At 39.6% G+C, this 12,230-nt stretch overlaps 1 protein-coding gene across 1 annotated transcript; it reads right to left on the bottom strand.

Annotated features, from left to right (window-relative positions):
• Positions 1-5,740: 5,740 nt before the first annotated feature.
• On the bottom strand, positions 5,741-11,152 carry LOC127771776 (sucrose synthase 7). Its single transcript, XM_052297708.1, has 17 exons — positions 10,723-11,152; positions 10,037-10,169; positions 9,790-9,944; positions 9,468-9,660; positions 9,262-9,380; positions 8,961-9,177; positions 8,744-8,839; positions 8,425-8,601; positions 8,218-8,334; positions 7,945-8,111; positions 7,605-7,829; positions 7,136-7,457; positions 6,641-6,885; positions 6,381-6,519; positions 6,190-6,281; positions 6,071-6,094; positions 5,741-5,947 (listed from the first exon to the last, which is right to left on the bottom strand). Exons 1-17 carry the CDS (start codon positions 10,821-10,823, stop codon positions 5,902-5,904), a joined length of 2,568 nt encoding a protein of 855 aa, XP_052153668.1. The 5' UTR covers positions 10,824-11,152; the 3' UTR covers positions 5,741-5,901.
• Positions 11,153-12,230: the final 1,078 nt, after the last annotated feature.

Genomic DNA, 12,230 nt, shown 5'->3' on the forward strand with positions numbered 1-12,230 from the left:
AAGGTTTTTCTGTTGAATTGGAAGGCGTTGGCACTTCCAAAGCAAAAATTCTTAGGATGGCTCATTCTGCACCAAAAGATTCTAACAGCCAAAACCATGTTCATTCAACACTGGGAGTGCAACTGGATTTGCCCCTTATGTAGAGGAGTCTTCAAGGATACTGATCACTTATTTCGACAATGTGATTTCTTTAAAGAAACATGGAATCGTGTCTCTGCTGTACAAGGTATTCAAAATAACCAGACTTTCTCCTCTCTGAAAGATTGTATGACATACATCATGCAGAACGAAAGCAAAACAGAAATGAGGAGAAAGGCGGGTGTTCTTGTCAAAACTTGGTGGCATATTTGGCTACAAAGGAACGCAAAGATCTTTAGAGGAGAAGAACCGGATGTGCAAAGGACTTCACACCAGATCATCCAAGATATCCAAGAAAGTAGCTTTCAATTTCAACCGCCAAGAGTGTATCCCTTCTCTTACAAAATCAAGATGTATGGTCCTGGAACGTTTCTAAGTTGTTTTTTACATTGATTCGTGTAATCCTAATCATGTAAACCGTACTTTTTCCCTCCATCTAATATATTCGGCAATGCTCTTACCGCTTTCCTTTTCAAAAAAAAAAAAAGATTTGCCAGAGAATCCTACGCTTGCCAGGCAATAGCAAGACAGACTCAGATGATGACAGCCATGATGAATCAGATGCAACAGCAGTATCAGCAGATGATGCAGCATATGGTGCAACAACAGCAACAGAATCAACAGCAGCAAAACCAGCAGCACAATGGTCCCCCTCATTCTAAGTTGCCAGAGTTTCTACATGTTCGTCCACCGACTTTCTCAAGCACAACTAACCCAATGGAGGCTAACGATTGGTTGTACGCCATTGAGAAGAGACTTAACCTACTTCAGTGCACTGATCAGGAGAAGGTAGCGTTTGCCACACATTAGTTGCAAGGTCCAACTTCAGCTTGGTTGGATAATTACATGGTTACCCGTCCAGCCGGAACAGAGGTTACTTGGGATGAGTTTTGTCGTGTTTTCAGGAAAGCCTAGGTTCCCAATGGAATTGTTGCATAGAAGAAGTGAGAGTTTAGGACTCTACATCAAGGAAACAGGATTGTTACTGAGTATCTGCATGAGTTTAGTCGTCTAGCACGTTATGCCCCTGAGAATGTGCGTACCAATGCCGAGAGACGGGAGAAGTTCTTAGCAGGTTTGGATGACGAGTTAACTAACCAGTTAATTTCTGGAGATTATGCTGATTTTGAGAGACTTGTGGGCAAAGCCATTCGTCAGGAAGACTAGCGCAATAAGATGGATCGCAAGAGGAAAACTATACAGTTCAGGAGTCAGCAAGGTGGACAGTAGAAGCCCCGCTTCGGTCCAGGACAGCGCAGTGGTCCTACAATGATGATTGTTCGACAGCACAGGCCGTATTAGCCAGGAAATTTCAGCCAAGGCAATTGTGGAAACCAGAACAACCGTAATCCCGTTCCGCGACCACCAATGGCACAGTCTCAAGCTTCACAGCCCCAACAGCCAAAGAAGGAGTCAGGATGAAAGCCCCTCACATGTTTCAATTGTGGAGAACCCAGACATTTTGCAGATAAGTGTCCTAAGCCAAAGCGCAATGGACCCAAGATTGTTCAAGCTCGTGTTAATCACATGTCTACGGAAGAAGCTCAAGCAGCGCCAGAAGTGGTTTTGGGTACGTTCCCTGTGAACTCAATTCCTGCAACAGTTTTATTGGATTCTAGTGCTACGCATTCATTTACATCCAAAAGATTTGTTGGGGTACACGGGTTCAGAAAAGTGGAACTGAGTACTCCCATGAAAGTTAATACACCTGGTAATAGCTCAACATCAGTTAGTTTTTGTCCCTCAATGAGGATAGAGATCCAAGGGTCACCTTTTCTAGCCTATCTTATCCTTCTGGAGTGTAAAGACCTAGATGTCATACTTGGAATGGATTAGTTGACAAGACATAAAGCAGTTATTGATTGCGCAAGTGGTGGTAATTCAGTCTCCATTAACTCAGAAGAAAGGAGTAAGTTTGAATCATGTGGAAAGTGAACAACAGGATAAGGTCATGAACGATGTTCCGAATTTGGAGGACATTCCCGTAGTCTGTGAGTAACCTGAAGTTTTTCCGGAAGAGTTAAAAGCTATGCCGCCTAAGAGAGACATCAAGTTTTGTATCGATTTTGTACCAGGTACAGCTCCCATTTTCAATGCTTCTTTTAAACAATTTTGCAATGAAAAATGTCTTGAGCATGAATTTTCTTCTCCTCGTATTCCTCAACAAAACGGTGTTGTTGAAAGAAAGAATCGGTCTTTGGTTGAGATGGCTAGAACGATGTTGGATGATTATCACACTCATAGAAAATTTTGGGCTGAAGCGGTTAACACTGCATGCTATATTTCAAATTGGGTTTTCTTGAGATCAAAACTTGGAAAAACTTCCTATGAGCTTCGATTTGGACGCCAACCCAAAGTTTCACATTTGTGTTTTTTTTTGTTGCAAGTGCTTTGTCTTGAAATTTGGAAATTTAGATAAGTTTGAGGCACGCTCTACCGATGGAATGTTTCTTGGTTACCCCGCACATTCTCGTGGCTATCGCGTACTTGTTTTGGAAACTAACAAAATTATTGAGACTTGTGAAGTTACTTTTGATGAGGCTAGTCTAGGTACTAGACCAGAAACTGCAGGTACATTGTCACAGGTTCAAGGGGAGGATGGTCGTATTTTCGAAGATGAGAGCGACGACGAGGTCGGCTTGGCCGGTCAGACCGGGTGCCAGGCCGATCAGACCACCGACACACCTCCGGTCAGATCAGCACAGGATGTCTAGTTAGACCAGCCAGGGTCGTCGGGTTACGATTCTGTTCATGCTGATCGGGATGGTCCTCCAGAGGCTACAACTTCAACCAGTGAGGGTACAAAACGTGAAACAACTTTAGAAGTCGCCACTCCTTTGCATATTCAATGACAACATCCACCGAAACAAATCATTGGTAATATAGGTGAGGGGACTACAAGGTCTATGGTAATGACTCATGATGTTTGTACAAATTCTGCATTTGTTGCTTCTATTGAACCCAAAGATGTTACTCATGCATTAACTGATGAATCGTGGATTAATGCCATGCATTAAGAACTTGAAAATTTTGAGAGAAACAAAGTTTGGACTTTAGTTGAACCACCTTCTAGACATAATATTATTGGAACCAAGAAGGTTTTCAAAAATAAACAAGATGAGGATGGTTTAATTGTGAGAAATAAAGCTAGACTTGTTGCTCAAGGTTTTACTCAGGTGGAAGGTTTGGATTTTAATGAAACTTTTGCTCCTGTTGATAGAATTGAGGCAATTAGACTTTTGTTAGCTTTTACTGCTTCAAAAGGTTTTAAATTGTATCAAATGGATGTGAAAAGTGCTTTTCTAAATGGTTTTATATAGGAGAAAGTTTATGTCAAACAACCACCAGGTTTTGAAAATCCTGATTTTTCTAACCATATTTTAAAATTGTCTAAAGCTTTGTATGACTTGAAACAAGCACCTAGAGCATGGTATGATAGGCTCAAGAACTTTTTACTTGTGAAAGGTTTTCAAATGGGAAAGATTTATAAAGCGCTTTTTGTTCTTAAGCATGCTGATAATCAACTTTTCGTTCAGATTTATGTGGATGATATCATCTTTGGTTGTTAAACTCACGCTTTGGTTGTGCAGTTTGCTGAGACTATGCACAGGGAATTTGAAATGAGCATGATGTGTGAGTTATCGTACTTTTTGGGATTGCAAATTAAGCAAATACCTCAACGCACATTTGTTCATCAAATGAAGTATACGAAGGATCTTTTGAGATGGTTCAAGCTGGAGAATTGCAAAGCCGATATCAACACCAATTGGTTCTATAGGTGTGTTGGATCATGTTGAAGATGGTGAAGCTGTTGATCAAAAGGAGTACAGAAATATGATTGGATCTTTGTTGTATCTAACTGCTTCAAGGCCAGACATACAATTTGTTGTATGTTTGTGTGCACGCTTTCAAGCATCTCCTCGTGCTTCACATCGTCAAGCGATCAAGTGAATAATGAGGTATTTGAATCAAACACTTGAGTTTGGAATTTGGTATTTTACTTCATCTTCTATATGCTTGAATGGATATTCCGATGCTGATTTTGCTGGTTATAGAATTGATAGGAAAAGTACTATTGGAACATGTTATTTTCTTGGTACATCATTGATTACATAGTCTTCTAGGAAATAGTCTAGTGTAGCTCAATCAACTCCTGAATCAGAATATGTTGTTGCTGGTAGTTGTTGTTCTTAGATTCTTTGGCTAATATCAACTTTAAAAGATTATGGTCTTACTTTTGAGAAAGTGCCTCTATTTTCTAGGAATACTAGTGCTATTAACATTGGTAAGAATCATGTACAACACTCACACACAAAGCGCATTGATATTCGCTTTCACTTTTTGAGGGATCACGCGCAAAGCGCATTGATATTCGCTTTCACTTTTTGAGGGATCATGTTGAGAAGAGAGATGTTAAATTAACATTTTTGATACAAAATTGCAACTTGCTGATATTTTCACCAAACAATTGGATTCTTCTCGCTTTGCTTTTCTTGAGAGTTCGGAATATTCCTCCTTTTGGCATGATTTGAGGGGGAGTTTTGTACTCTTGGTTTTATCGAGCAACATTTGACAATTAAAAAAATTAAGAAAAGAGAGCTTTGTTTAATACATATGGTATATTCTTGTGCATGCTAGCAATACTATGAAAGTTTCTTTATCTCTAACATAGCTTGTATGTATTCTAGTCCTTTTATGAGGCTTAATATTGCTTTTAATGGAGATGATACATGACACTTCAAATTATGTACTTGAATTAAGCAAATGCAGTATTGATGCTAGCGTATGGTTTGATTGATAAATGCTTATGTATATGATTTATTGAATTGTTATTCCTCAAATAGCTTTTTAATTGCTCATTGTACATGAGAATAAAAAATATCTAGGAGAGAAAAAAAAAATGAATACTAAATCCTTGAAAACAGTCTTGACGACAAGGACGTATTCGATGTGAGCAAAAGTAATGGGTGACTAATCCTTGAAAACAATCTTTGACGACAAGGACGTACCCGGAATAATTGAGGGAAAAAATGAGCAAAGAGGCTCAAATAAAATTTAAAAATTCTCTCAATTATTTTGTGTTAGAGCTAATTTGAGAAAGAGTGATAAATGCAATCAATGATATATATATATATAGGACACTCATATGGAGCACCATGGTGCCCGGGCACCATGGTATCAAATGCACAAAATCACTCAAATTTTTCAAAATTTTCAAATTGTGAGTATATACCTAGTTATAATAATTTGATTCATACCTATACCTATCAACAAAACAACTCAAATTTAACTTTATTTCACAATCCATGATTACATACCTAACTAATTATATGTATGGATGCTATATACCTAGAATCAAAATCTAACAAAAACAAGTTCAAATTCAGTTCAAACTTGCTTTAAACTAGTTAGTAAAGTAGTTAATGTTAATACCTAAGTAATTAAAAAAGTTTCATACTCATTTGAATTGGATATATACTCAATTTCAACAATGGTGCCCGGGCACCATGGAGCACCAAACAAATTTACTATATATATATATATATATATATATATATATATATATATATATATATATAATAAATCAATAAACAATCGTATGTACATATTGCCAATCAATAATAAACACACCATATATATGATTACACATTGTACACAAATCTCACGCAAGTAGTAGTTAGTATTTCATACATCGGTATCAATGGAATAAATTGAGCTGCGATGTGGGCTGGTTTCGGTGTTGTCTTGGTCGGAAGATGCTCTCTACTCAGAAACTGGAGGCTTCTGCCCGGCTAACCTGGTTAAGATCCTGAGCACACCCGGAGCAGAGCATTCAAGTGGATTAGTTATTTTGTTCATTTCTTCACAGCTAATTAATTAAGTACTAAATCGATAGAGATATTGCGAAAAATAAGAAGACGCATGCATTCACCTTTGCATCCGAGTCTGCGGCTTTCTGCAGCATCCAAATTCCAAACAACAAATTAACGGGTCAGTCAGTTGCTTGCCCGGTCTTTCTTCAGTAAATTTCGTAATAGCGGGCACACTTGCCTTTCTTTGGGTCTAACTACGATCTCACTAGGCGCCACGCCTGTTGTGGTTTGCCGAGCCTGTTGATCCCCTGCTCTTGCCACAGCCTTTGCCTGTGATATTAGACATTGTACACTTGATCAGACTGACATCCTTTCGATAAAGAATATACTATACTACTCAGATTGATGCATGTATATATTCATACTAACCAGGTTCCTATACTGAACATTGTAGAATATCTGCAGGTAACGTTGTTTGGCTTGTCTTTCCTCCTTGTTTAGTGTCTTCCAGAAGGAATATGTAGATCCCATGTTTAGCACTCTAGTTGCATAAATCTTCCATGTGTAGCTGCCATCATGGATTTAGTTAGTGCCACATACATAGGAGGATTGATCTAAGTTGTGCACAAAAACAAAAACAAAAAAAAAAAAGAACAAGACGCATGCAAGGATATAGGACCCTCACTCACCACTCGTAGATCCGCTGAAGCCCAGCAGTGGACACCTTGTTCCAGTAACTTGGGTCTTCCTTGCATTTCTGGAAGAAATCTGCAATCTTGATTCCTGCCTCCCTGCCGTTGATGGGGTTTACGTGGAAACCAGAGACACCGTCGATGATTATCTCAGCTGGTCCGCCCTGGTTCGTTGCGAAGGTTGGCAACCCGCAGTTCATCGCCTCGATGACCGTTAGCCCGAATGCTTCATACAGTGCAGGCTGCAGTCAACGAATGCAAGGTCAAGGTTAGAGTTGAGTTACTTCTGTTGATCCAATTAATTAAACTGTTACTACTTCTGTTGTGTAAGTACCAATGTTTTAAATAGCGGGCTAAAACATTTAGCGGTTAGCTTCCCAAATAGTATTAGCGGGCTAAATAAAGCTATAGCGGCTAAATTGTACATTAGAGCAAATAGCTAAAACCCTTCTCAAACAGCTATAGCGGGAGATTTAAAACCCTGGTATGTACCTGAACAAATGCACCCTTTGTATCTGCAATGCAACGGTACAGCTCACCGTTGCGGACACGGTCAGTCTGTGCCTTGATCCAGCGGATCTGTCCTTTGAGCTGGTACCTGTCCATCAGGTTGTGCATCTTGTTTATCTCCTCGATCTCCTCTCGATCCTTGGACTGCGAAGCATCCAGGAGCCCCGCGACGACGACGAGATTGACGAGGTCCCTCAGCTTCTTGTTCTGGCCATACCACTCCACAAGCCCAGTTATGTTTTTTACCTTATCAAGCCTTGCCATCGAGAAGATGATTGGTTTGTTCCTGTCTGCCAGATACCCTCTGGTTTAAATTAAAAAAAGGTGGAGAGCAGCAATTAGCACTTAATTAGCCAACTTAAGTTGTCTGATCTGATCTAACAGTAAAAGAGAAGTTAATTTGTAGCTAGGTACGTTTCCAAGGAGCCTGGCCGTCCGGGTAGTAGCTTACATGTGTTCATCAGTGTCATCCTTGCTGTACAGCAGTTCGTCTATCTGTGGGTGTAAATCTGTCAGCCGCTTCTGCTTCTGCGTGAAGGGGAAGTAGATGGACTGGTCTGCACCAGGCGCAGCAATGTTGAACTTTGGGTCGAATACATTAATGCCTGTGGCGTAGCGGCATAGTCCCGGCATTGTGAATGCGTAGTGGTGCTCATATTGGCCAGGCTTCTCTTTGCTGCATCAGATGTTCGATCTTGTTAATTTCTAGGCTAAGCAATTAACACTTAATAATTTGAGTGTCCTTGAAGCACTAGATTTATAGAGAGACTATTTCAGCCTTAGCTACCGACCTCCCAGCAATTTCTTGGTAAGTGCTAGTGATGATGAAGTCGCTGGTGTTCATGGAAATCATATCGGCGGTAAATTGGCAAGAGAAATGGTACTTCTGGTCCATCTCTCTCCACTTAACATCTGAATCCTCGTACTTTGTCTTCTCCAGAGCGTGTGCAATTGTTCCCTGTCATCAAGATCATGCATTTTTCATGTCATACCAAATCATGGTAACGTTGGTCCTAAAAAGGGATAACCACCGTACGTGCAGCCATTTGACAAGCCGGTTTCACCTGAGTGACACATAGTTTGTTAGACAAGAGGGATGCCACCAAGTTGCCATCGGTGTAGTTGCCAATTATCAAGTCCGGTTTGCCCTCCAAAATGTCGAGAATTTTGGCACAAGAGTCCTGAAATTACGTTGGATGGAAACTTACTATAAAGATCACAGGCCCGCGCAAAGGGTATCAGTAACTCATAGTAATTCATAGCTGACAAACCTGCGCATATCTCTCTAGATAAGGATAGATGTCAAACCGGGACACCCACTGGCGCAAATCCTTGCCATCTTCAGTCTTGAATGGCACACGTAGTATATGTGAGTATTTTGTATTTTCAACTGGTTCAAGCTCCACATTGCATTTTGTGCCTTTGGCATCTGGTATCAGTCTTGTAAGCTGCAGGAATATATATAGTGCCCACTGGTTTAGCTAATCTATTCGTCATTCATATCATCTCATTTATATATATATACCTATTCGTCATTCACTATATTTCATTGTACAGGAATATATATATCGTGAAATCAATGAAATTTACCACAAGAATCTTCGGTGTTACGTGCAGACCCTGCTGCTTGATTCTTTGAAGCAGCTCCTCTTCCATGGCTCTGACTTGATCCAATATGTAGACAACCTATATATTTCACGAAACCATTCTTTAGAGTTTTGTTAACCGATAATTAAGTTGTGACCATTTTTGTAAGAGTTATAATGATTATGCGCGAGAGATTCCAGAAAACCGGTAAGTTGGGTACCTGACCACCGGTATCCGGCAATCCAAGAACCTTTTCTTGGCCGAAGTAACCATGAATAGAGAAGATGACAATGCTGAATATGGATGGAACCCTGCTGAAGAACTTCTCCATGTTTGTAGGATCTGGTGCCTGTAGCACTTCAGACAGACAATTTAGTGTTTCTTTGCACCTCTCCGCAGTGTCACCCCATCCCTTCTCTAACCCCCACTCCTGAAATCTGCAAGAACACATAATAGAGAAAACTTAAGCATGTTTACAATTTTTTTTTGTCTATCTACAACTTCAGATTAAAGTACTTCACCTTTGTTCAAACTTCAAGTAAGGCGTGTATTTTGGCAGCCCACTAACGAAAACCTCTGCAAGTAGCAGTGCTGTCTGAAGCTTGCTCACAGTGTCGATGGTGTCATTAATCATCAACTTCTACATGATCATAAGATAAAAAGTATCATTCAGCGGGGTACGTTGGCCACCTGATAATAATGGCACAGCTGAATGATCTCGCGGTACCTCGCCACGGTAATTCAAGGTAAGTAAATAGTCCAACAGAGGCTTCATGCTTTCAGGTTTGCCACCCAGCTTTGAGGACATGAATTTGGAGACAAACTGAAGCCCATTCCCTATAGACGAGGGCAGTGTCAAATGGGGTGTTGAGAGGTCAAGGGCACCGAAATCAACTTCCAGTGAGTTGTCATCCTTGGCCCTGAAATGCACATGGTCAGATCGACCATTTTTTTTTCAAGTTTCAGGCTCCTGTTCTTCTTCAATCTATATATGGAAATGTTCGCATTAGCTACTACGTACTGGATTAGTGGATCATGGATATGCATACCATTTTTCATCGTATAAGGTCTCCTTGAACTTGAGATACTCCGACGGTGTGATTCCTTCGACAGAAAGATCATCAGAGTGAACTTTGACGTACTCCCAGATACCAGGATTCATTCTGACAGCGAATGCCACAAACGGTGGGAGTACTACTGCTTCCTGCAAACAAAATCGTTGCTTAATGTAATGAGCTCCAGTTTATCACCGTTTACTTTGTCTGAAAACAGATTATGATTTTAAAGTGAAATCACCTGTGTCGAACAAATGATGTAACCGAGAAAGCCTTCGACAAGCTTCTCCTTCTCAACTTTGTCATCTAGTGACTTTTCCAGCTCTTCCATGAGCTGCTGGTTCTTTAAGAGCCTCTTACCCTTTGATACGTACCTAGAACATTTTTATCCTAGACTTGAGAATCATGTGCAAGATATTCAAACCAGTGTTTTAAAAGGGGTCTACAAGGCCATATACAAGAGGAACATGTGTACCAACCTTGTCCTGCCTATGCCGCATAAGCAGCTGATTATATCGCATAAGCGGCCGATAATGCCACATAAGCACTACAAGGTGAGGTGGCCACCCCAAACCGCTTACCGCTTTTTAAAACATCGATTCAGACTACGTTCAGGTGCTTACACTATTTGATTAGTCTTTAGCTAATTTAGATATGCTTTACATGTTTTTATGCAGCATCGTCCTAATTACAAATGTATGAATGTTCTTTCTTATTAGTTCTTATAATGGAAATGCATAAGGGCCATTAATTAAGTACCCCCTTATTAGAATATGCTGGTATGGACTGATGCATCAACCTATTTCCATTGAAAATAAAAAAGCAAGTCTCAACCACAGGAATAAAATTCCTCTGCCAGGCTTTGGCTGACACGGACAAAAAACTGAAATGCATTCCATCAAAGATTTAATTCACAATTTACGGTACCTTTGGAAGCATCTCTTCATCTGGTACCGGCTTTGTCGTAGGGCATCTGGCATTGTCTCGGCAATGCTGTCCATTCGCTTGAAACTCAGCTTGGATGCCATGGCAAAAGAGACCACCAGACTTGGAAGTAGATGGAGAAGGCACAAGAACAAAGCAGGGAAAGAAAATTAGGAAAGAATGCTTGTGAAGTTGTGAATGGCTGGGTGTTGATGAACATGAATTTATAGATGAGAACATAAGCTTGCCTCCACGGACAAAGATTTCTTTTGCTGACATAGTTGGAGATGGAAAATAGAGGAGAAAGAACATTTGCCAGGGAGAAGTTATGCTTAAGAAACATGGAAGGCAAGAAAGGCATGAACACCATCATACCACTGTAAGATTCCTTTCTTCCACCCTTCGTGAACTTGCAACTTTTTTTTTCGGAAAATAATGTGACCTAGCTAGCTTGAGCTACCTGTGTTCCCTACCCTTTGAATTCCTTGAAAACTATAGCTTTTCTTTTTGCACTGGACTGGACGGAGCAAGGTCCCTGAGGACGATGTAGTATCTTTTGACTTAGTACGATTATGCGTTGTTAACAAAATTGGAAAACCAATGTAAAATTTGGATAGGACGATGGCTCTGGGGACTTGGGCGACCTCTGAGATAGCTTGAATTATAGCACGGCGAATTTTTTAATACCTTTGTTAATAAAATTTTCAGAATAAATCCTCACGAAGTTTATTCTCATACCCAGAATCAACAATCTCATTGATGTGGCAGGATTACCAAGCAAGTCAAAAGACCATGGTGTGGCAGAGATTTCGCTACTGAGGTCATGTTCGTTTAAAAGCTGCATGTAAAACCGAGAAACTAGTAACGTATAGTTAATTAAGTTTCAATTACTATAAACTTAAAAATTAGATATATTTGATATTTTAAAGTAACTTTCAAATAGATTTTTTTTTACAACACGAGCAGCTTAAATTAGTTTCAAAAAACAAGTTAACAAAAACCGAGATAAAATGAGATAAGAACACTACCTGAGTGTTCAAATATTGTTGCCACGCCCTTAACAGTGGCAAACGGCAAAGCTCTTTAACATCTCCTAACTCAAACTTTTGAAATTTTTAAACATGTAGTATTTATTTAAAAATATTTAGGTTGGATGTATGAAAATCGTATAGGAAGATCTGTTACACAAGTTAATATTATAATATTGTTCAATATTTTATAAATAAAACAAAAAGGATGTTTTAAGATAAAAGAGAGACGCTCCGGTGATATCTACCGGTAGTATTATGCTACTAGTAGAATTAATCTGAACCGTTTATTTCTAAGGATAGATTAATAAAGTACTTAGGCCGTGTTTAGTTGCAAATTTTTTCTTCAAACTTCTAACTTTTCTATCACATCAAAACTTTTCTATACACACAAACTTCAAACTTTTCCGTCATATCGTTTCAATTTCAGCCAAACTTCCAATTTTAGTGTGAACTAAACATAGCCTTAGACAGAATAGGGGT

This window comes from Oryza glaberrima, chromosome 4 (genome assembly GCF_000147395.1).
Source record: "Oryza glaberrima chromosome 4, OglaRS2, whole genome shotgun sequence".
NCBI classification, from domain to species: Eukaryota; Viridiplantae; Streptophyta; class Magnoliopsida; order Poales; family Poaceae; genus Oryza; species Oryza glaberrima.